A 24,495-nucleotide genomic window follows, 5' to 3' on the forward strand; every position below is an offset into this window, starting at 1 on the left:
GTCCTGCTGCCACTTCAGGATTTCTTCGAAGTGGGTCAGACCAGGTGAGAGAAAGAGAAGGGAAAAGTACAGACAATTTTTGGGATAGAAGTGAAGGAGGAAAAGCAGTCTTGGAATAATTGCGCTATCTCGCTCTGCCAGGGCAAGAGAACAGCCCCAGTGCTTTGGGTATTCTATTCATCGCAGGGGCAGAGGCTGAAGTTAGTAAAAAAAAAAAACAAAAACCAGGCCCTTTCAGTCTGTTCCCGGTGTTTTGCTGACCGATCACCTCCACCTGTCTGTGTTCCTCTTGTACATGAGGAACGAGCCTGGGCTGCTGAGCTCTGTGGTGTACCCAGACTTCATGTAGCTCTGTTGGATTATGCACTAACTGATTGAAACAAGAGGATTTAATACTGCCCTGGCCACCTCATTTCATGGGCTTTTGCTCTGGAACAGCCAATACCTACAATTTAATTCTGCTAGAGCCTAATGCATAGCAGAGTGTTTTTTGGAAGGCACTTTATCTCCTCCCCGTCTTAACAGGCTTCCCCGGAGAGCTTGTCGGCTTTTACAAGGGTTTGTAACGGGAATCAAAAAAGTGCCTGGGACTAACTTGCTGCACAACTCTTCAGTCTGAGAGCAATGTTAATACCGAGGCGTTCACTTAAACTCTTTAGGAGCTCATATCCCAAGATGTATGTATTTATTTTCCTGAAAAGTCGTGTTTATATCTAGCAGGAGGTTCCTCATCTTCCTTTTTGAACCTCAGATTTTAGCTTATGGAAACTTAAATCATGGTATGGAGTGCACACACAGTGGTATCTCTCATGATTTTCCTTTATTACCTTATTTTGTGCTTATTTTCATCCTCGCTTTGTGAGGAAAGAATGGGAGGGAAGGGAAAGGAGCGAAGGATTTCTATGAACCTTCCTGTGCCCACTTGATAGCCCCGTCCTGCTTTGTTTCAGTGCAAGTCGCTAACCTGTGCTTCGCTGTTCTGGGAGCAGAAGCTGAGCAAGAGGCACGTCGCTATTAAGTACTGGAGTGGTTTCTGATGTTCCCTATGTTTTAAGCGAAATCTGTGCTGCCTTGCACTGCAAGCGCCTTCCTTGGCCGGCTGACAGCCTGAGAGAGCACTTCCCAGGGCTGTGCTGTGTACAGGCGCTGAAGAGAAACACACTGACAGCGTGCAGAAAATGGCTTGGATTTACCAGGCAGCAAGACTCATTTCCTACGTTGGATATTGCCTGCTGGCAGCCACTGTGCTGGGCAGGCAGAGGCAGGGCTCCTACCAGAGAGGTTGCACTGGAAGTCTTTTTGGGCAGCACTTGCTGGTGTCTGTTCTGTGCAGGCAGATGCACTGACAATGTGAGGCCATCGCATGTTGGGGGGGTACAATCAAAGCTGTGTGTGTGGAGGGGTCCCAGCAAAGCGGAGAGAAGAAAAACTTGAAAACTAACCCAGGAAGAAACCGGGGTGCAGCTGCGTTTCTTAAAGAAACGTCCCCACGAGCACGCTGACAAGCTCACCGAATGTCTGCAGCTTGTGGAGGCTTTATCTAGGGGAGGTGGAAACTATTTTCCTTCCAAGGCTGTTCCCAGCACAGTCTCCAGAAGGTATTTCCCACCCTGGAGATGGTGGTGTTTTGCTTGGCAGGAGGCTGTAGCAGTGATTTGAAAAGTAGCCTGGAAAAGCTGATTTATGGTATAGGATTTTCCGAGTATTAAGTTGGGTCCCTATAACTCATCAATTACAACTTGACACCAGTTCTGCCATTGTTTCAGGAGAACAAAAAAAAAAAGAAGCAATAGCAACTGATGGCTTTCACTCTGGACCTCCCAGGATAAGCTCTGCAGGCGTGCACCAAGCCCTGTCAGACAGGGCGAAGGAGCAGCAGAACCTTCGCTGCCGAGCCTGTTACACTGCCTCACTCCAACCTCTTCCCTAATGCTCTCAGTACATCCGTAGCTTCCATCAGCTGAGCCCCGAGCCTGCCTTCTGAAGGCTCCGTCTGGCAAATCCTGGTCGCTTCTTTGCTGTCGAGTAGCAGGAATCCAGGGAGCCTGCAGGGAGCCAGCGTGTCACCTCCAACACCCAGAGCACAGCTGTGGGACCCGGGCCACGTGGTTCTGATACGTAGGTGTAAAATCTTGAGCAATCCACACAATTCCAGCAGCTGTTGGAGTTTTACCTTTCAGCTCGCCACCAGTGCAGATCTTCTGGCTCTTCTGTCGGTCTTCCTGACCTGCAGCTGCAGCTTTGCATTACTTGCTGTGAGTTCAGTAATTAACACTTGCAATTAGGAGTGGGTTAGTGCTGCTATTTCCGCTTGGTGCTGACTACAAGCATGCTTTTTCTGTTGACCATAACCGTACCATTTTTCCCTGAGCAGTCAGGTGTGAGTGCTGCTCCCCTGCTCCCATTTTTCCCCTGGATGCCTTTTCCCCGCGTACCTTCTCACAGCCTGACTCAGTGGCTGCTGGCACTGTGCTCGCTCGTGCTCCCAGTCCGAGGGTTCAGCCAGGAGCTGGGATTATTGCTACACACGCAGGCTTTCCTGGGATATGATTTCAGGCAGGAATCCCATCTATGCATTGCTTTGCATTCATTTGCAAGAGCCTGCTCGCTCCTTCGCCTTCGGAGGGTAGAAGTCCCCATTGCACAGTCTCATGTCTGCTCCCTGAAGCTCTGCTCTAGCGAAGAATGAGGGACTGGATGAGTGGACCCACTTCTTCGTAGTGCAGAGAGAGGGTTTTGAGGTATTTTCCCTATATGGTGGCATCACGAGTTTTAGTTTGTCCTTCAAAAACTCCCCTTTCCCTTTGCATCTGTTTGTGGGATGGGACCTGGTTGCTCCCTGGTGAATTTACGTGGCCTTCCTTGGGCTGGGATGAGTTGTCATAGTATTTAAAAAAACGTATTTCAACCATGGGTTATTCATTTTTTTTTTTTTTTTTCTTTATATTTTTGGGGGTGTGTTGTTGTTTTTTTGTGTTGCTTTGGAGTTTCAAATCCCCCTGTTGACTTGGTGGGCAAGGGGAGCTTTTCAAGCTCACATCTGTGCAGTTCCCGTCTCTAAATTCTCGAGCAGCAAAACACCGAGTCCCTGCCCATCCCGTCCCATCCCTGGGCAGCGTGCTGGTGGCTCCAACGAGCTGCAGGCCTGCCAGACCCCTTCCCATTTCTGTACAGCCACAGGCTTGGGAAGACAACGTGCCGTGTTTGCTGTTTCAGTGATGCAGGTGGTTCCCAACAGGCAGCGCACATGGCTGGGCGAGCTGCACCCTGCTGTGCCGAGCTGCGCCCAGGTGCTTGGCTGAGTGCTGCAGCTCTTTGAAGGAGAAGAGCACAGTCCCCCGAAATCAGGTCACGGAAATCCTGCGAGGCAGCAGAGGTTGTGCACAGGAGTGGCTGCTCGGGGGCTTGGTGGGAAGCCAGCTGGGTGTGCTGGCTCGGGAGCTGGGGGGAAGCTCCGGGCACTGCTGCCAAGGGTTGGGGGCTTCTGTCCTAAAGCTGACGCCCGGTTCCCTTTCAGCAGGGTAACTGCAAACCTTCCAGGTCAAACTTGCAGTTTTACGTGGTCTAGGGAACCAAACCTTCGCTGGTGGCTGCAGGATGCGTGCTGAGCTCCTCGGCTCCTGAAGCACGGACAGACTGCAAGGAGAAATAGGCAGATAAAGCTAAGATGGACATTCGAGATGAATGTATATTTCTTTCACGAAATAAGGGGAAAAAACTTGTGTTTTGCATGTCAAATAATTTTTGCTATTTGCATGCATGTGTTAAAATCTGCATTTTCAGTCGAATTCTCCTGGAGAGCTTTGGGATCTCGTGCTCCGGTGGCAGGTGGGCAGGGTCAGCTCCCGTTCCCCCAGATGTGCTGCAGTTGGGAACAGCGATGGAGTTAAAACTAGAATGAAGCTCGTCCTCAAAGTTTTACTTCCTGCAGCCACAGTATTTTTGCCATGAAGTTTTTTGGTTTAATCGGTTTGAATTTGCAAACTGAGTATTTCTGGCTGCTGTGAACAATGTCCTTGTGGCTGGGGGTCCCTGTCCACGTGCATCAGTGTCACTCACCTTCCTGCTGGCACAAGTCTAGCAGAAAAATAGGCAAAGCCGTTTGCTCCTGATAGGAACTGCTCCCAAGGACACCCTGTCATGGGACCTGGAACCCTCTCTCTCTCACTCTCTGGGTTTGCTGTTGTTCAAATGAGTCAAAATCCTTTTATTTATAAGCAAAAGCTCACTTCTCTTAAATCCAGACATCTGTTCCTTGCCTCTTTCCAGCGCAGGTCTCAGCTGTATCCAGGGGCGGCAGGTTAATTAGCAGGGAATGCCATTAGTGCCCACGTAAGCTGATGGTTGACTGCCCACGAAGTTCAGGCCTTTCTTTTAACTTCTCCTTCAGGATTTATTCTTTGCTGTGGGTGAAGGATTTGACTGGCTTTGTAGAGATGCCTGCCACAACTGAAGATTTCAGTTCACGTATTTCTGGAAAATAAATTTAAAAAATGGCACGTGCTTTTTCCTCTTTCTGTGCGTTCTGTCTTTGCTGGCAGCTGCCCTGCTTCTACTGAAGTTGTGAAACTTGTCATCAGAGAGCTGAAGGTTGGAAATTAACACAAAGATTGTGTGTGGTCCCTCGAATATAAGTTGGAAACCTCATTCCAAACCCTTCACCCGACTTAGAGCAACCCTGGCTGGTTGGATTGCTATTCACTGACTCCAGCACGGAAATCACGTGTATGAAACGTGGAGGGCAAGCGTCAGATCTGTGTTCTCATAAGCAAAGTAGTGTAGTTAGAGTGTGTGGAGCAGGCCCGAGCTGGGGTATTTTACAGCAGGTTGTTTAAATGGGTTGAGTTGTTGTATGAAGTGGATGAGCAGCTTTGATATGTGGTTGTCCATCCTCTCCGTGTGGAGGAAAGAAACTTGCACGCTGTTCCAGGTGCCTCTTGTGCACTCTTACCCTTCTGGGGTCTGAATATCAGCTACCCCTTGTGGAATTGTGTGCGACTTCACCAGGCACAGCAAAGTATTTCAGTACCATTTGTTGGTGACAGCTGAGGTGGATCACACTCCACTAACCTGTTCTCATTATTCTTTCAGATTTTGGATTCAGTAACATCTTCACACCTGGCCAGCTGCTTAAAACCTGGTGTGGGAGCCCTCCCTATGCCGCTCCAGAGCTCTTTGAAGGAAAGGAGTACGATGGGCCCAAGGTTGACATTTGGGTATGCAGCGAGCCTCTTTCTCTTTTACTTCGATTTTGGCTTTGATTCTTGCCACCGCAGTGGTGCTCAGCCTGCTGACGCTGCGTGGATCCGGGCACACAGGCGCCGTGGTGGTGCGGGGCCACCTTGGGCAGGTTTGGGCTGCCACCTGATTTAGCCATTGGCTTCTGAGGCTTGTAAGAAAGTCTGAATTAAGCTTGAAGGAGAAATGAGGCTGGCCTGGGACTGAGATGCCACGAGGTCCTTTCCAAGGATTTGCTCCTTCTTGTTTTCTGTTTTATTTAAACAATGTTAACCGCTGTTAACCACAACCTCTCTTGGTCTCTCCCTCCGTTGCTGACGTGACCTTGGTTTTGGCTGCAGAGTCTCGGCGTGGTGCTGTACGTGCTGGTCTGCGGCGCTCTGCCCTTCGACGGGAGCACGCTGCAGAATCTGCGCGCCAGGGTGCTGAGCGGGAAGTTTCGCATTCCATTTTTCATGTCCACAGGTGAGGCACACACACTGCACAGCCTCTGGGCACATCTCTGCTCACAGACCCCTTGAAACGCTTACATTTCAATAAACCATTTGATTTGTGTGTGGGGGGAGTGGTATGCCAGGAGCCTTATCTGCTGGAGAGCAGTTTGTAACAGGAGCTAAAATGAGTTCTGAATCCAGAATTTAGAAACCCAAATATTCTTACCTAAAAATAATTGGCTTTCTTGTATACATAATTGCAAACTATAGCAAAATGTTAGCAAAGATACACTCACTAAATTCTGGGAAGTGTGAAAGCTAAAAATGGACTAGTGATGTAGGAATATGGAGGCTTTCACTCGATCTGCTGTAGACAAGAGGCTTTTTACAGCATTATGGCACATTAATTTCCAGCAATAGCCCCACCGCAAGTGAATGTCCACGTCCTGTTTGTGCAAGAGCGTTCTGGATTACTTAAGTAATAAATCTTGTTTGTGAAAAGTGTGATTAATTCTCGGGTAAAACCAGCTTTGCTTAAGAGCAGCTCATATTTTATGGTACCTTTGAGTGGAAAATTCAATGCGGGTTAAAGGCCCACTTTTCTGGCTCCAAGCTGAGCCTCTCATCACACTTGGTGCTCTGAGCTTGGCTCGAGTGGTGGTGCCCCACACGGTTCTGCAGGAGCTGCCTGGGAGAGGTGTGCCTGCAGTAAGCCTGAGGAGCACCGTGCTGGCAGCCTGAGCCGTGGCTGCTCTGCTTTGTTCTCCAACCCCAAAGAGCCAGTTGGGTCCCCAGCCCATGCCAGCAAGGCGGGCAGGGACAGGGTGACAGCGTGCCACCTAGGGGCGCTGGCAAACAGCACAAGGGCACCGTGGCCTGGCCAGCCTCCTCCCTAGCCTGGGGAAATCCTGCCTGAGAGTTTGGAAGTCTGAGAGGGGCATACTGATTTACAGCTGTATTGGCAGGAAAGCTTTTCTCCAAAGGGAGTTTCAGATCGGTTTTGGAAGACCGTACAGCCACTGAAAATGTTCCTTGACTGAGGATGTTCTCCCCCATAGGAGCTGCGGTAGTGCTGGCAGCCAGTGCCACTGGTGCCCTTGGGAGCTCGAGAAGGGGAGATGCTCCTGTGTTGGCTGGCAGCAGCTGTTGAAGCATCTTGAGAGAGGCTTTCACTCCTGTGCCACCTGATTTAGAGCAGTGCTTAGCGAGAGGGCTGTGGGTATTCAGTGTCAAATGGAGCCCCGTTAACTTTGAGCTTCAGCCTTTGGTTCTGTCTGGAAGGGGCCGTGGTCCTTGGCCCAGCGGTTTCCTGCAGGTAGCATCAAATGTCTGCAGCAGGCACGGGCGTGAAGTGCAGGAGGAGAAGCAGTCTTTGTGTTGTGTATGGCTTCCTGCAGAAAAGCTTGTGCTTTTGAAAGACAAACTTGGCCTTTTTTTTGCTTTTGCCCTAGCAGCACAAGGCTGTCGCCTGCGGAAGTTGTGCCCCTCGCTGTGAGTTACTCACAGCTCTGTTCTCTTGTAGAATGTGAACATCTGATCCGCCACATGCTGGTCTTGGACCCAAGTAAGCGGCTCTCAATGGAGCAGATCTGCAAACACAAGTGGATGAAGCTTGGAGAGGCTGATGCAGAGTTTGACAGGGTGAGAAGCTGAAGTGAGCTGGAATAGGGTTTGCTCAGTGCACGTAGCACTGCAAACAGGCTCTGTGCCACAGAGTTGGCTTCAGCTGCTTGGGAACTCTCGTTCCAAGTGCCGGCGTGCCACCTTTCTACTTTGTGTCCCCCTTGCCTTGATTTCCACATCAGCCTTCAGCTCTGTGTGCTGTTACATTTTCTCCCCCCTTTGAATTACTGTGCCGTCAGCCTTCAGAGCTCACGCCAGCTCGCAGCCGGAGCCTGGTGAATCGGTGCTGTAGAGCATCATGACTCATCCCTGTGCCTTTGGGAACGTAAGCACTGAGGGCTGCGTCTGTGCTCTTGCAGCTGATAGCAGAGTGTCAGCACCTGAAGACTGAGAGGCAGATGGAGCCGTTGAACGAGGATGTGCTGCTGGCGATGGCAGAAATGGGGCTGGACAAGGAACGCACAGTTCAGGTAACACCACAGCTGGTAGTTCTGTGCTGCCTCTTCTGGTCAGAGAGCAAATGTCTGTGTTGTTTACCACGTCTGGTAACTGAGCAACTTCAGAGCAGTATGTAGCTTATTTTAGTGCCTGGCAGAAAGCGACTGACCCCTTTCTCCTTTTCTTTTAGTCCTTACGAGCTGATGCTTACGATCACTACAGTGCAATCTACAGCTTGCTGTGCGACCGTCTGAAGAGACACAAGAACCTGCGCATCGCGCCGTCTCCAAGTGTACCACGGACCATGACCTTCCCCACCTCTGCTAACATCCAGGTAGGTCCTGCTTGTATGACGTTCTTCCAGGCCTAGGCCAGTTGTCTAAACCTTACCTGCTGAACTTGAACTTCCTTGTAAGCATCCTCGTTCTGACAAGTCCCAAAATCTTCCTTGTCTGAGATCTTTTTGTATTCTCAGGGTGCCTTAATCTCCCTGTTCCCAAGGTCTGTTCTTTGATGTTAATCTAGTGGTGTTTGTAAAGGGGTTGTAAGAGATGCTAGCTTCCTGACTTCTGATCTTGATCCCTCTGCCCAGCAGACAGAGCAGGCAGGCAATACCATGAGCATCAATGTGCCACAAGTCCAGCTCATCAACCCTGAAAACCAAATCGTGGAGGTGAGGTGCTCCCCTTGGTGACCCCTGCAAGTTCTTTTCCCAGGCTTGCACTGAAGCCTTTTGATTGACTGACCTTCACGTTATGTTTCAACATCTCCAATATTTTTTCTGCCCAGACTGATGGGACAATGAACTTGGACAGCGATGAAGGCGAAGAGCCATCACCTGAAGCTCTGGTCCGGTACCTCTCGATGAGAAGGCACACGGTTGGAGTAGCTGACCCACGGTTAGTACTGGCCTCTCCCTCCTGGATGGAGGATTTAGGGCATTCTTCCTACTTGTAAACCCTTTCTTAGCCAGACTTTGGGGTTATATATTTCTAGGTTTCTGTGATCTCTTATTAACAGTGAGTGCCCCTGTAGTAAGGGTTTACTCCTAGAATGTGACTTGGGTCCTTCTGAGAAGTCACAGATCTGTTTGTGTGTTACGCTGGCAGATCAGAGGTTACTGCCTTAAGGGATCTTTTAGGCTCTGTTGCATTAGAAGAGTTGATACCTTCTAGGTTGGCAATGGTCCCCAGTTACCAGGCTGAGAGACACACTTCACAGTATGCCCTTGGGTCCCAGACCCCAGCTTCACTCTAGCCAGACCAGGTGGTGATGAACGCATGGATCTGTATGGCAGCTGGTATCAAACCTTTGGTTCTCTGCTCCTGCTGTGAGAGGTTTGGAGTTATTCCTGCAAACTCAGTTTTTGATAGATGGGGAAAGAAATTCAAGGTGTCTCTTCAGCAATAGTGTCTTTTTGAGTGCACGAAACATTAAAAATATCCTAGTCCCATTGAACAACTTGGTTAGCATTTGAGCTGAGGATGAGATTCTTCCCTTCTTGCTGATTAGCTCTGTGTAAGCTTTTAGCTGTGTTGACTGTTGTGCAAGCCATTTTTTCACCTAAGCTGCACTGCTGTCATGTCCTAGCTGAAGGCTTTGTGATAAGTGCTTTCAAGGTTAATACAAAGAGCAAGTGCTGGAAAAAGCTCAACCTGGAGGGGGGAGAAAAAAAAAAGGATAAATGAAAACTGAGAAGTGGCCTGGCCACTTTCTGTGACCGCTTTCCAGTGAAGTAAAAAGCTTTTTTGTGAGGGGAAGCTCAGCACGCTGAGCCCATGGGTGTTCCCTTTGCATCATTGCTAAGTCACCTGTCTGTGAATGTGATTGCACAGGACGGAAGTCATGGAAGATCTGCAGAAGCTCCTGCCTGGCTTCCCTCGTGTCACTCCGCAGGCTCCGTTCCTGCAGGTGACCCCGAACGTGAACTTCATGCACAACGTGCTGCCCAGGCAGAACCTGCAGCCCACGGGTCAGCTGGAGTACAAGGTACTGCCCCCTGCGTGTGCTCCCTGCTGCAGTCTGTGCTGCACCAGCTCAGTCTGGTTGTGATTTGTGCTCACCCTTGCTTTCTCACTCTATCTGCCAATTCCTTGGACTCCGTAAGCTTCACGAATTGCACTCTTGCTGCCGCTTGAGGTATGATTCTAGTCAGTTATTTAAACTAGGAATGAAAGGAGACAGGAATGTGAAATTGAATGGGCTGGAGAGAGATGGGGCTGCTCCCTGGCTTTGGAGCTGCAGGTGGCAGCCTGCCTGGTAGTAAAGAAGAGTGCTGGGAAGCAGGGAGTTACCCACTGCTTCTCCACTGACACCGCTTCTCGCGGCCCCACTTCAGCTTGGAGATGCTGGTGACGATTTCTCCTTTCTCCTGAAGCCCAGAAGACTTTTCTCCTCTCGTGCTAACGTCCCAGTCCTTGGCCTTAAGCCAGGGTTCTGGAAGCACCTGGTGGTGGGTTGCTAACTGTGCTGTGTGTGCTTCCCAGGAGCAGTCCCTGCTGCAGCCCCCCACCCTGCAGCTGCTGAACGGCATGGGCCCTCTGGGGCGGAGAGCGTCAGATGGCGGAGCTAACATCCAGCTGCATGCACAGCAACTGCTGAAACGGCCTCGAGGGCCATCTCCACTTGTCACTATGACGCCAGTAAGTAGCCAAAGGAAAGAGCAGAACTGGTGGCGCGTTTAAAAATGCCTTCTCCTGGAGGCAGAGATAACAGCCTCTGGGTCACAGCAGAGCTGTCAGTTGGCTCGGGCTGTGGTGCTCTGTGGAAGCACAGCTGTGGCAGTGCTCCCCTTGGCTCCCTTGGAAATCAGTGGGGTGCTCTGTCCCCGCATAGGAGAGTTTCTGTGGTGTCCTGCAGCCAGGAGCTGGGGTGATTTTGCTCGTTGGAATTGATGGAGGATTTGTGAACTTCTTACTCCAGTTGTTTTTCTGCTCTTTTGCTGATAGCAAATGAAAATGTCAGTCTTGGGTGTTAGTGCACAATCTGTCTTCCTTGTTGCATGCAGATCAATGAATTTTCCGGGTAGCACCAGAAGCAGCAGCCTTGCTCAGGCAGTGATCTGTGGGGAAAGGAAGGTGGGAAGGGGCTGCTGGCCGAGTGCCCTTGGTGCTGCCGAGGAGCTGGCACATCGTTGGCTTTTGGGGAAGGTCGGGTGGCTGCTGTGCGGATGGCAGCACGCTGGCTGCCTCCTGGAGCCCATGGCTTCTCTTCTCTCCGCAGGCTGTCCCAGCTGTCACTCCTGTGGATGAGGAGAGCTCTGACGGGGAGCCGGATCAGGAAGCTGTGCAGAGGTAACCCCCAGTCTGCTAACATTTGCCCTTATTACCCTCGGAGAGGCTCACCCTGTGGTGTTGTGCTGCTGAATTAAAACACGAGCAACCTCATTACAGGCAACAGCGTTGATTACAGCAAAGGCTTAACACTTCTCTTGTTCTTGTGGGTGTTGATTACTGTAGGCAATTACTCCTCTGATGCTACTAGGTGCTTACAAAACTGGATTTCCCCTGAAATTCTGTGAGCTATTTAAGCAGTATGTTCTCTAGAAACTCTGAAACTGCTAAATTCCTCTGCTTAGTGTGCACCAGCATGCAATCCACACTAACCTGCAAAATGAGTGCTAAGTGATTCACCCCTCCCTGCTGAGTGATGGAGGTAGGAAGGGCTCATCTGTGGCCTTGGGTGTAAATGCAGCTTTTGTATCAAGACGTGCAGTAAACATCCAACTCTGATGCCTTAAACAAAGTGAGCTTGCTGGAAATGTAGGTACCTCTGGGCTTCTAATTTTAGCTGTAGGCCTTAAAACAGTCTGCTCCAATAAGAGAAGGATTATTAGACATCAGGCTGGAAACTTCTATTCCTTGTCTGCTCCAGACACGTACTGGGAAGTGGGTAGAATGTGCTTGTACTCTCTCAATCCATGAAAACACTAACCATGTCCTTGCTAACATTTTCTCAGTAGCTTTTGTGTAGTTCCTTCTGTCCTAACCAGCTGGTGCACTATGTGTTGGGTTTGGTTGTGGAGTGCTGCTGTTTCTTACCTCAACCTTGACAAGTTTTCTGGATTTCCCCGAGTTTGTACAGGCCGTCACCTCAAGTAAGACAACATTTTTTCAGGGGCTATGCCTGGGAGAAGGATTCAGATGAGGGGTTGGTTGCAGGCAGAGAAGCTCTGGGGTGGGTAGAGCTCATATCCCAGAGCCTTTGCCAGCTCTTGTCATTTCAGTGCTTCAGAGCACGGGGATTTGAACAGTGGGTGTGTGCAGTGACGGATTGTGCAGAATGTGTGCTGATACTCCTTTTGCCTGCCAGAGCTCAGAAGGAAGTCAAGGCTGGTCCATGGGAAGGAACGTGCTTCCCAGCCCGCCTTGGAATGGCCGCAGCCCTGCAGCAGAGCACATCTTGTATTTTCTGCATAGCCTTATACTCTAGTTCCTTGCCATCCTCATCTCTGTGCTCACTCTCAGTGTTTTCCAGCCTCATGAGCTGCTGTTCATCCACTTGCCCCCGGCAACATGAGGACAGAAATAAGGCCAAGTCGTAGAGCTGAGCAGGTGAAGAGCACGCACCTCTGGATAGTGCAGCCTGGGGTCGGTTACCCTTCAGCTCTGTACCCTAACTGGGCACTGTCCTCCCCAGCAGGGCTCGGGAACAAAGATTCTCTGTGCTGGCAGCTGTACACAGATGTGCCACCTAAAAATTGCAACTTATATCTCCACTGACAACATCTCACACAGTAGACAGTTCTGTTCAGTCTTGAATGTTCAGATCAGATAAATGAGCCTGATTCTTGGCAGGGTGGCACCCGGACATCTTACCTGGCCAGATTTTCTCATCTCCTATTCTAAGACCTCAGGTTTCAGTCTTGTTTCAGAACTAGCTCAGTTGGAAAAATACCAAAACCCACGTTTTATAGGGTGCGAGGCGCTGAGGTGTTCAGATCCCACGGAAGGGCAGTCTCCTTAGACCCACAGGTCACTTTGCTGTTCTCAGCAGTGCTGTCCGTAGGCCTCTCAGACCACACGTTCTTCCACCAGATGGCCCAGCAAAAGCCCCATCCAGGTTGTGTGTTAACTCGCTCTCCACCCCCTTATGTTGCAACCCGTAACTAGTCATCAGAGGAGAAGGGTAAATAGCAATAACATCGGGGAGGGATGCAAATATTTAGCTTCTCAGAACAGCGCTCTGAACACTCTGTATGCAGCCACCAGCGAACAATTTTTGCCCTTCTTAATCTGACCTTGAAAGCAGCATGTATTCTTTTCTCTGCTCCAGGGAACAGCCACATCTCCTTTGAGCTTTGGGAAACTTTCTTCCACCCGAAACACTGTTAGAGCTCATGATTGGATTGTTCCCTGGAGGTCTGAAATAAAATGATCTTAGCAAACCACAACTGTAAAGCTCTTTGGGAAACTTTCCCTGTCTGCATCAAATGATTCTTAAACAGCTAATGGCACAGACTTTGGCAAGTTACCACGACGCTAAGCGCTCCTCCTCCTGTTAACTTGCTGCCTTCTGCTTCCGTGGCGGCAGGAGCTGGCAGAGGCTGCTTTCGGAGGAGTCAACCTCTATTGCTTTCTGTTCTTCTCTGCTTTGCAAGGTGAAGGTGCGGCTGCAAGGAAGCTCAGCAGGGTTACAAACCGGCGAGGATCCCCTCTTGGTATCCCGCGTGTCACCGGCCCAGCGATCTTTGCCACAGTTAGCACAGCTGCCGCGTTGCTCCTGGCTCAGCAGCAGCAGTAGCTGGGTTCAGAAGCGGGCGTTGATCCCGTCCCGCCTGTCCTTGAGCGGGCAGCGTGCTGCCCAGGCGCTCGGCAGGAGCCAGGGCACCCTGCGTGGGTGCTGCACCCCTTATCTTTCCTGGCCCCGTGCCCCCAGCTCTCCGAGCATCGTTGCCACCGGTCCCCACGAGCTCAGGCAGGCGCTGTCAGGACTGTGCAGCGTTCCTCACATCCTCACCGAAGCGGGGGCTGTGGGATTTGCTCTGCGTGCTCCCCGCTCCTAGAGGGGCTGGAGAGGAGCTGCAGGATGATCCTGCCAGAGCAGGGGGCACCTCAGCTCACCCTGCTGATTCCTGAGGCAAGCCCAGGGTTTTCACCGAGGGCTGTGTCCTGGAGAAGGAACTGTCACTGCCCAGCTTCCCTCGCTGCTCTTCCCCTGCTCATCGCCGGGCCATTTCTGCTCCACGGGGAGCGGAGCCGGGCCTAGATGGCGCCCTGCGACCGGGCTGGGCACCAGGCCTCGCTCAGCCCTGCACTTTGTCATGCTCCTGAGGCAGCCTCTGCTCACCCTTAATCCCCGGTGGGGTGTCCCTTACGCGCCCTTCCCGAGCTGTGCTGAGCTGGCCTCGGCCGGAGCGCCGGGCGCAGGGTGTGACGGGTCAGGGCTGAAGTGCAAAGGGCGGCCTGCAAGGGGGTGCTGAGCGGGGTTCTGCCCTGCGCCCCTTCTCCGGCCGTGTCTTGTGAGGTTTCTCCTGGTTGGTCTCTTGGCTCCATGGGCAGACTTCCCTGAGGCTCGGTAGGCAGGCCTGCTGGAGCGGAGTGAATCCAGGCTGGCAGCAGCTGGTCATTTTGGTATTCCCACAGGAATAACCAGCGTTCCCCTCCAGCATTCCCCTTTTCCTGCTGGGAAAGGCGAGCGGCTGCTCTCTCCCTCCGAGGCTGGCGTTAGCACACGAGCAGCTGAAGCTGCAGGTGTCCCCCGAGCCCTGCAGGCCTGGTGATCCCACAGGCACGGGCAGCGTGTCCACAGCGTGCTTCTCCCCCCGGGCATCACGCAGCCCCCAGCCGGTCCCGAGCACTGCAGCGAGCGCTCTTCCTTCACGTTTACTCCGGATTATCTAACACTCCCTGTTTTTGGAGTATCATCACATCAGTCTCTTATAAAATGTGCTCCTGCTTGTTGCAGATACTTGGCAAATAGGTCAAAAAGGCACACTCTGGCAATGACCAACCCTACAGCTGAAATCCCTCCAGACTTGCAGAGGCAGCTAGGACAGCAGTCCTTCCGACCCCGGGCTTGGGCTCCACACCTGGTACCCGATCAGCACCGGTGAGTAATGGCACCGGCCGTTCGGGCAGCTTTGCGCCAGGAAACCTGCTCAGATGGCACCGGGAACGGAGCTCTGAGGACGTCCTGCTTGGCAGGGAGGGGTGAGGAGGAGGAAGAAGCACAAAGAGCAGGCCCCAGGGCAGGTGTCTGACCACCCTGGGGACGTTGCAGGGCTCCGTGCCCTGGATGCGGGCAGTGCCGGGGCAGGAATCAGCTGGCTCTGCTCCTCCAGCCCTGTGTTTGTGGCTGGAGATGACTTGCCAGGAGGCTGCCATCGCTGAAGGGGATGGGAGTGAACTATTCATGGTAGAGGAGAGCTTTTCTCTGTCGTATTGGTAGGGGTCAAGCTAGCCGTAGGTAGCAGATGTTCCATGGAATACTTTGGAGTCAGATGCAGGGGTAGGACTGCACCAAAAATCATCCATGCCAGGGCTTAAAAACCTCACTGTTCTGCACCAGAGTTGTGTGTTTAGACTGCAAAGTCTCTTTGCAAAGCTCCTGGAGAGCCATTTTATTTCTGATCTGTAACCCCTGATGGGAATGATGGGGGGAAAAGAAGCTCGGGAGGGAAGAAAAATCACAATGGAAAGGAGGGAGCTGCTGCAGATTGTGTCCTAACGCACTCAAAATGTTTGGGTGGGTCGTTCCTGGTGGAGAGGTGTTAATTTGACACAGAGTACTTGGCACAGCAGCAAACCGGAGACACTAATGCCACAGAGGGAGCTTAAAACACGCACTCTGAACCTCTCGGTGCCAGCTGCAGTTTGCTGCCCGTTAGTCTCCCTGTCGAAAAAGCAAGTTGCCTACCAGGCTGGATTTGTGCTCACGCTAAATCCTTCAGCCAGCTCACACTGGAAGCTTGACAAAGCGCTTTTTATTGTAGCCAGATACCTGCTGAGCTGAGCACTGATGTAATCAGCAGGGACAGGTGAACTCTGAGCAGACTGAGGCAGTGTCAGTGCCACGCTGGAACTCCAGACAACCCAGATAAGCACCTCCGTGCACTGGAGTTACTCCCCCAGAGCTGCTTGGGGGATGGAAAAAGCGGGGGGTGGGGGGAAAGGTTTCTAGGGTCACAGAAAAGCTTGATAGGAAGAGAAGTGCAGCTTGCAAAACAAGCAGAATATGCTGTGTCCTACTTTAAGGATTGCTTCAAACCGTGAAGGTAAGCTGGGTCACTCACGCGTTGCAGGAACTGGTTTTTGTTTTGCTTTAACAAACTGCTGAAACGCGCTTACCCAGTCAATACGTTGGTATCACCTCTGCCTCCTGGCTTCGGAGGCCTGAGGCTGGTTGCATCACGAACAGGGTGGCATCTGTTCATTCCACCCTCGGTGTCGTAACGTGCCCTAGGCCTGCCTCCCGTTTCGCCTGAGAAACACGGAAACTTCATCCGACCACGGCCCAAAGCGACTCCCCCAGCCGTGGCTGAGACACCCAGCCCAGAAACCATTAGCAGTCCTGTCCTCACAGAAATAGACCTTGGCTATCGAACAGCTGCTGGGGCTTATTTTAGCACTTAACATATTTTAAGCCATCTTCTTTATACACAGCACCAGTTTTGGTCATGACGACTTAGGATCTGGAAGCAGAATTGAAGTACAGTGGGCAGCATTGATCTGCCTCGGCCGTGCGTGTTTGGGAACCCCAGTGTCACTTTTATCTGTAGCTTCTGCTTTCCCCTGCTACAACAAAAGATCAAACGGATTAGGATAATGGATGGGATAGCATCAAAAGGCGGTGGCACAGCTCTGTCCTTGGAACAAAGTCGTGTGTCATCTATAGAAAGCGAAGCACGTCCTGCTCAGCCAGGCCAAGTGACAGGAGCTGAGCCCAGCGTGCTGGCGGTGCTCCAGCATCGGTCACCTTCTGACGAGGGAAGCCTCTCCAGGAGAAATCCTCCTTCCTCTTGGAACAGGCTTCAGCCCAGAGCCAGGACTCACTCACAGCAGCTACAGCACTGCCCCAGCTGCAGTTGCACCCCCCCGGATCGCAGCAGTTGGGTCTAGGGCCAGGACATGTGAGTGCTGTAAGGGCCACGTCTCCCTGGCCTCACCCACGGGCTTCAGTCAGAGCCCGTACCTCTGAACATGGATGAGTTTTGTAGGTTGAATTTCACAGGAACCATTAGGGCAGGCGGAGGAACTCGCCTCTGTTTGTCACAGGGCACGTTTTTACACGTGTGGGAAGTTAGCCTTGTTAATGATAACACGAGTTTCACCTTGATAGCAGGGCAGGAGCTTAGTGCTCGGCTCTGATAAGGGGGAGCCCCAGCTGTGGAAGAAATGAGCTCCCGAAAAAAATCCTATTCTGGCTCCCTCTTATGGCGAAGAAGAAATCTCACGGCGAAGAGAAGGCACGTGTCGTTTCTTGGCACAGCTGCCTTGATGCTGGCTGTGCCTGCCCTTCAAGGTGCCCGTGCTGACTGCACAGGGCCGAGCAACCAGGAGACTCTGCGAGTGAAGGGACAGCCGGGCTGATGCCTTAGGAAGACTTACAGAGCCTTATGGTCTTGCCCTCTTTCTGAATCCAGTGCACCTCTGAGCATGGATGCCAGCCCCCTTCCTCCTCGGTGGCTGTGGGACACGTCAGGCTGGGAGCAGGAGAAACCCTTCTCCACGGGCCTCTTCTGTTGTCCACAAGCATCAGCAGTCCCTGAGAGGTAGTCAGGGACCTCATGAGCTGGGAAGCTCCAGAAGTGACTACTGAAGAGGTGAATTTACATGTTTAGGATGCTGAATAGCTTCTCTAAACTTTATCTCTCTGAGGGATGGATGCATTTGGGTAGATGAGATGCTGCCCAGCTCCAATCTGGCTGGTGGTTGAACCATGTCCAACCCTTCAGACACATTTACCTGCCCAGGCTCTGAGGATACTCGGTGATCCCGTTTCCCGTTCATGGTGGTGATAGCACATTATTTCTTAATCTAAAACATGATTTATTCTGGATGAGTGGGCAGGTAGAACTTGGCGTGGCTGGTGTAAATTAAATGTCTCTACCGGAGCTTGTTTTTTTTTAAATCTGGCATCACTAACCCACTTCCCCATGTGTTCAGTTCTATTTACAAGGACTCCAATACTCTGCACCTCCCCACTGAACGCTTCTCCCCGGTTCGGCGCTTCTCTGACGGTGCTGCCAGCATCCAGGCTTTCAAAGCCCACCTGGAGAAGATGGGCAATAACAGCAGCATCAAACAGCTTCAGCAGGTAAAAGAGGGGCGTGGAGGGGCTCCAAAGAGCATCTCCGAGGGTTTCTTGTTGTCTCAGGCTTCAGGAAGCTCAAGGTGAAGTCTTTACAGCTGGTGGCTGTGGACATGCAGCAGCCTTCCAACTGAGGAGCTTTCTCCTCCTGAATGTCTGCAGCAGCCCTGCTGAATGTCCTCTAAATGTGCTGTCAGCTGCAGCCTGTGAGCCTTGGGGGCTTCCACCCCACTCTTTCTGGGGGGAAGTAATGCAGGTGCTGTGCCCGTATGTGGGCTGTTCTGCCAGCCCTTGGGGTCCCATCAGCACTGCCAGATTGTGTCTGCTGCTCTCCCACGTTTCCTATGGCAGCAAAGTTTTGGGGCTGTTCCAGGACGTCTGGGCAAAGGGCAGTTCCTACTGCTTGAGCTTGGAGTACGTTGTATTGTATTCCCTCTGCAGCCCGGGTATGTCTTATCAATGGCTTCAGTGGGATTTGGCACTGGGACAGGACTTTCACCTTGCAACACAGTGGAAATATGAGATGCTCTTTTCACCTTTAAGTTATCATTATAAAAGCTTTATGCTTGCATTTTTGAGGGAATGTGCTTGCATTTTTGAGGGTGCCGGTTTGATCTCGTGTGCAGTTTCTCTGTTATCTGAGGCTTGAGCTAGCCATGTTATTACACACCCGATGCTGTCAAATGGATCGGGTTTTTACTGGATTTCTCAGATATGTAGACAACATGCTGCCTTGTCGCCATGCACAAAAAGTCACTTGGAGGCTCTGTTGCATCTGTTGCAGGAGTGTGAGCAGCTTCAGAAGATGTATGGGGGGCACATGGATGAGAGGACACTGGAGAAGACGCAGCAGCAGCACATGTTGTACCAGCAGGAGCAGCACCATCAGATTCTTCATCAGCAGATTCAGGTACTAGAGCCTGGAGCAGCCCTTCTGATGTCCTAGCTGGGCTTCCTGCATGGCTGCAGATAAATACGGAGCGGGTCCCTGTGGGATTGAGGGTAGGTGGCTCAGCTTGCTGGAGTAAGAAGCAAGCCTGAAGGAGTTCAGCAGCGATGTTTACTCAGCTGCTGTGGTAGCCAAAGCTGCAGTCAGGGATGGAGTGTTTGGAGAACATGGATGTGTCCTACTTCACCAGTCTACGTTTCCTAAATGTATTGCTTGCTCCGTTATTGATCACAAACACTTCTCGTTTTCTGGTGCCTGGTTCAGGACTGTATCCGGCCACCTCAGCCGTCTCCACCCTTGCAAGCTCAATGTGAAAACCAGCCGGCTCTGCTCACTCACCAGCTTCAGAGGTAAAGAAATGGCTTTGGTAAAGCTCCAGGGGATAGGATTTACTCTACCTCGTGCCCAGGGGTGAGCTAGCACACTTAGAGGCCAGGACCAGGCTGTAAGCGTGTAAAATTAGCATGGCAGAGCCCGTTCCCAGGTGGATGTGCTAGGTCCTTCTTGCTGGATTCTGTCGGAAGGACCTCTGGAAGTAGAGCAATGTGATTCAAAGGCACAGATCTGCTTTGAACAAATGATTGGCAGCTCTGCCTTTTGACCAGCTTGAAAACATTCCCTTCAGTGAGCCAATTTCTATCGTGCTTTATACTCGGAGCTGCTTCTGCGCTTCTCAGTCCTCTCAGGCTATCAGTTAGGTAACAGTCCTTGTCTGCATCACCCGGCTCGTGGATGAGGCAGGCAGGATTCAGGGGAAGGAGAAAGGAAAGCTTTCTCACGGGCCGCAGTGACTCAGGAAGAGAGCTTGCGGTGTCCTTGTCCCTGGGGTTTTTGTTCTAGCCACTGGGTTATGCTGGCTACCTCTGTGACTTAGGCAAGTTAGGTGGCTGTCAAAATAGAAGGCAGGCTGCAGAGAGCTCGGGATCCCGAACACGGGCTTTATGGTGTTTATTTAAAACAACAGAGATGTAGCATTTGGCGTCAGTTCTCCCAGTTGAAAAGGCATCTTAATGAGGAGCAGGCATGCTGAAAAGGCACTTGTTTCCCTGCGTAGGTTACGGATTCAGCCATCCAGCCCGCCCCCGAACCACCCTAATAACCATCTCTTCAGGCAACCAAACAGTAGCCCACCTCCTGTGAGCAGCAGCGTGCTCCAGCCCCACGGTAAGCACCGACAGTTTCCTGAGCCATCTGCACGCCTCGGGGCGGGCCACTTGGCAGAAGCGTATGGTCCTCGCGCGGCGCCGGGGAAAACAGCGCGTGTGGGTGCTGGGGGCTGCGGGCCCTCTGCGCTCCAGCCCTTGCGGTTTGCTGATGATGTAAAAGATTCTCCATCTGGCAGCAAGGGCTGGTGTTATCGAGAGCTCGCAAGGATCTGCCAGCTGGAATGTGTTGATACGTTTCTTGTCATGAGATCCTTACTTATCGCTCCTGGGGGTGGGGAGGCAGGGCTGATATTCCTGGCTTTATGCAAATCGCTGTCAGCTCCGCTTTGTTTCCCTTTCTGTGCGAGGGCCTCTAGCCCTGACTTTTGCCCCCTGGTGCAGCGATACAGCAGCGAGGAGCAGCTCTCCCCTCGCCACCTGCAGACATGCTGGGGCTCTCAGCACGCCCCAGAGAGCAGCAGCTCCTCTCTCCCGAGCCTCGCTGCAGGTGCTGAGTCTTTGTTCCTCGCAGGTGCAGCCTCCCAGTCCCAGTTCCAAGGGATGCCGTCCCACAACACAATCTTCCCGCAGTCTGGTAACTGTTCCCCCCCCCCAACCATGGGGCTGACGTGCCTGGGCCTGCAGCAGCAGTCGCAGCCTCAGCAGGTCACCATCCAAGTGCAGGAGCCCGGTGACATGGTCAGCAACAACCTCCTGCAAGGCGCCTCGGTGGCCGGCCAGGGCATGTCCTCCCACGCGCGGGGCATGGCCATCAGCCCCAGCGCCAACCAGATGCAGATGCAGCACCGTGCCAACCTGATGGCCTCCCTCACCTACGGCCACAGGCAGCTCTCCAAGCAGCTCAGCGCTGACAGCGCCGAGTCGCACAGGTGAGGCCACCACCGGGCACCCTGTGCGCCCTGCACCGCTCCCCGAGCTGGGGGAGCCGCGGTGGGGATGGGTGCCAGGCAGAGCTGCCGTGCATCACATGGATATGGGGTTCTGCAGCAGCTCCAGGCTGTGCTGTGCTTGTTCTGGGGATGAGGCTGGCTCCCTGCCACCAGCAGCAGCTCCTTTTTCAGGGTGGGGGCTCAGGGAGCAGCACGTGGGCGCAGCAGATCAAGGGGGCCCTGTGCGTGGCAGGACCACAGAAAACAGCCCCGTGTGCCTCGTTCAGCCGGAGCTGCCGCAGTACAGTCACTTGTCCTGTTGTCTTCCTTGCAGTCTGAACGTGAACAGGTATTCCCCTGCCAACTACGACCAGGTGCACTTACACCCCCACCTGTTCCCGGAGCAGCCTCGTGTTTCCCCCAGTAACTACAGCCCATCGGGAGGAGTTGGGTTTCCTCCGGCTCAGCAAGCTCTGAAAGTCCCGCAGCTCGACCAGTATCCCAATTTCCCTCAAAATGCACATCAGCAACAGCAGCACTACACCGCATCGGCACTACAGCAAGCACTGTTGTCCCCGACACCTCCCGACTACAGCCGACACCAGCAGGTACCGCACATCCTCCAGGGACTGCTTTCTCCCCGGCACTCGCTCACGGGGCACACGGACATGCGGCTGCCCCAGGCAGAATTTGCACAGCTCATCAAGCGGCGGCAGCAGCAGCAGCAGCAGCAGCAGCAGCAAGAATTTCAAGAGTTGTTCAGGCACATGAGTCAAGGGGATGCTGGCAACATGGGCACCAGCATGGGACAGAGCCTGTCGGAGCGTCAGTCCTTGTCTTTGCCTTACCAGAGTGCTGACACGTACCACGCGCAGAACAGCCCCCAGCACCTCTTAAAAATCAGGGCGCAAGAATGTATCCAGCAGGTCCCTGCGTCCGTGCCACCACACGGATACGTACACCAGCCAGCCCTGTTCCACTCCGAGAGCATGGAGGAGGACTGCGCGTGCGAGGGCGCCAGGGACAGCTTTCCAGACAGTAAGAATTCAAACACATTGACCAAAGGTTGCCACGAGACCCCTCTGCTTGTAAATGCAGGAGGGCACGGGGACCCAGAATCTTTGCTAGGAACTGCTAATCACGCGCAGGAGCTGGGGACACATCAATACAGACATCAGCCCGCTGCTGGATTCAGTAGGAATAAGGTGCCCAGCAGAGGTAAGGCTGAGTGCTGCTCGTGTGGATGAAATGCTTTTCCATGTTGGCCGCGTATTGCTGGTGTTTCTGCCAGAGAACACCATCCCTACCCAGTGCAGCAAGGCTTTCGTGACATATTTTGCATAGCACAGAATTACCTAGATTCTTTCTGGCTTCTGTGGCCATCGGTAGATTGCAGGCATAGTCTCTCTAATAAACAGCGTTAAATAAGAAGGGAACTCGACCAGATTCTTCTTGTTGGAATTTGACCTACTTTGGCAGGCAGATAAAGGCCAGGTCTCAGGATACCAAAGAGAGAGGTCTCCGAAGAGATGCTGTGATCTGCTGACTGCTGTGTTCCTGGTGATGTTCCCCACCCTGCGTAAACAAGTGCCCAGGAGTTAAGTTCCTTCTGGTTACTGGTACAGCTGGAGCTGCAGTGGGGTGCAGTCCTTCTGAGCAGACCCCTGAGCCCAGGCACTGCTCAAGCTTCCATAAACAAGCTCCCCAAGAGCTGTGATGAATGGCTTGCTGCTAGATGTGCCTTGCACCGACTGCTCCGGGCCGTCGGGAAGCAGCAAGGCTGCAGCTCGAGGGGATGGTGCCGAGGAAAGGGAGCTTAAACTTGCTGTTTGTGCGTGGAGACCTTTCCTCCTAGTTGGAAGCAGCTGTGCCCTTGCTCCTTGGTGGCTGCATTGGCAGCGATGTGCTGTAAGAGAAAACCTGGGCTGCAATCGCAGGCCTTTTCTGTAGGAAAAACAAAATCCTGCCCCTTAGCTCAAAGGGCTTTGAAGGGAGGCTTTCCAGGCCGAGCGGGGTGCATCGGCATTCACTGCAGGACTGAGTTGTGCTGGTCTGAAGCCATCAGCTCGCCCTTGGCACAGGGAGCCCTATTGCAGAGGAGCTGTGTCCTGGGCACAGGAGGCAGCGTTTTGTTTGGGGACACAGCATGGGTTTGTTGGGAAAGTACTGGGTTGGAACAGAGCGGCGCCGAGGGCAGCGCGGGCATGCCAAGCCCTCAGCCTGGGGGGGCGCACGGCTCTTCTGAAGCCTTCCCACATTGTGTTCCCGGGGTGTTTTCTCTCAGACCTTGCTTTCCCTGCGGTGCTTGAAGCACAGAAGGGAAGAATCGCCCCAGGTTAAGCGGAGGTTGGAAGCTCGGTGGTGTGTTTTGGACCCAATCTTGAGTTTACATCATAATGTCGTGGGACTGCAACGTGTGAAACGAGAGGGGCTGGGGAAGTCAGGGCTAAATCTCTGCCCTGGTACTGATGGTGCTAAAACGGGTTACACAAGGGAAAAGGACTTTAGACTACAAGACTTTGTAAATGAGTAAAAGCAAGTAAATGTTTACAAATAGTGTTGTGTAAGCACTTCTGACAGGGGCTGTTTGGAGGGCTCATGTAGTAAACCATGCTCAGAGACGCAGCTGCGCGGAGCGCCGTCCTCCGGGCTCCCATAACCCACTTGGAATCTGGCCTGTGCTGCTTCGGCTCCCAGCGGAGTGGGCATCCGAGCGGCCTGGGCACACTTACCTACACCAAAACCCTATAAATCTCCCCGTAAGCACCCATAATGGTGTCACCCACTGGTGTGTGCTGCAGCCGGGGGTTACCGAGTGCCGCGCACGGGTGCTGACGGATGGGAGATGCTCGCCCCCCGCATCGGCCGTAGGTGGTGGCTGGGATCGTGCCTGGTCACATCCTGAGGGCAGCTTCAACCAAATCTGCACCCAGGATGTGACCCGACCGCGGCTGAGCAGCTCTGCCAGGCCTGTTGAGCCTCCTGCCGTGGGAACCCTGCCTTCCCCCCAGCTGGCGGCGGTGGCCCCGCGCGGTGCCAGCGTCACATGCTGCAGGGACACAAAGCCCGCCTGGCCCGGGGGGGCGAGGAGAAAAGGCTTTCTGGCTGTGGGCTCGGGCTGCTGGAACGGCAGCGGGGTGAGAAAAGGAGCCCGAATTTAGGGCTCCCCACCTCTGCTGCCTGAGCGGCCGTGTCCCCAGAGGTGCTGCTGCGCTGGGGACCGCCGGTGTGGGGCTGTCGTGGGTTGGGGCCCCGTTTGGGCACAGAGCCTGGCCGAGGGGCCTTCCCCTGTCCCCCCCCAGGGCTCGCTGCTGGGCCCAGCGTGGTTTATGCAGGAGCAGCAGCGGGCTGCTGGCGCCTGCCTGCCCGCGCGGCCGTTCCCACAGTTGGAAGAGCGGCCCGAGCGGTGCGTGGGTGGCACGGCTCTGCCAGCTCGGTGTTACCTCATGTTTTCCTTCTTGTGTTTTCCGGGAAGGCTGAGCATTAACCAGGCTTAACCCCCTGGTTGTGCAAAGGAGAGGAGGCCA

General features: G+C 53.0%; 2 protein-coding genes across 6 annotated transcripts in view; both read left to right on the forward strand.

Annotated features, from left to right (window-relative positions):
- Window positions 1–24,495, forward strand: part of APOA1 (apolipoprotein A1) — a 113,438-nt gene that overhangs the window by 81,008 nt on the left and 7,935 nt on the right. The gene's annotated exons all lie outside the window — the stretch shown is intronic.
- SIK3 (SIK family kinase 3) overlaps window positions 1–24,495 on the forward strand; it is a 66,806-nt gene that overhangs the window by 38,860 nt on the left and 3,451 nt on the right. Inside the window, exons 5-21 of one of the 4 annotated variants that reach the window (XM_068659007.1) lie at window positions 5,092–5,216; window positions 5,580–5,703; window positions 7,195–7,313; window positions 7,655–7,765; window positions 7,924–8,067; window positions 8,326–8,406; window positions 8,523–8,632; window positions 9,569–9,722; window positions 10,220–10,375; window positions 10,956–11,026; window positions 14,640–14,783; window positions 17,840–17,990; window positions 18,769–18,894; window positions 19,198–19,283; window positions 19,988–20,097; window positions 20,611–20,968; window positions 21,303–22,186. In XM_068659007.1, coding sequence (XP_068515108.1) covers window positions 5,092–5,216; window positions 5,580–5,703; window positions 7,195–7,313; window positions 7,655–7,765; window positions 7,924–8,067; window positions 8,326–8,406; window positions 8,523–8,632; window positions 9,569–9,722; window positions 10,220–10,375; window positions 10,956–11,026; window positions 14,640–14,783; window positions 17,840–17,990; window positions 18,769–18,894; window positions 19,198–19,283; window positions 19,988–20,097; window positions 20,611–20,968; window positions 21,303–22,186 — 3,054 coding nt within the window. The remainder of the gene's footprint in view (window positions 1–5,091; window positions 5,217–5,579; window positions 5,704–7,194; window positions 7,314–7,654; window positions 7,766–7,923; window positions 8,068–8,325; window positions 8,407–8,522; window positions 8,633–9,568; window positions 9,723–10,219; window positions 10,376–10,955; window positions 11,027–14,639; window positions 14,784–17,839; window positions 17,991–18,768; window positions 18,895–19,197; window positions 19,284–19,987; window positions 20,098–20,610; window positions 20,969–21,302; window positions 22,187–24,495) is intronic. The other 3 variants (XM_068659008.1, XM_068659009.1, XM_068659010.1) reach the window with 3 other exon arrangements.

Source organism: Anas acuta, chromosome 23 (assembly GCF_963932015.1).
Source record: "Anas acuta chromosome 23, bAnaAcu1.1, whole genome shotgun sequence".
Classification (NCBI taxonomy): domain Eukaryota; kingdom Metazoa; phylum Chordata; class Aves; order Anseriformes; family Anatidae; genus Anas; species Anas acuta.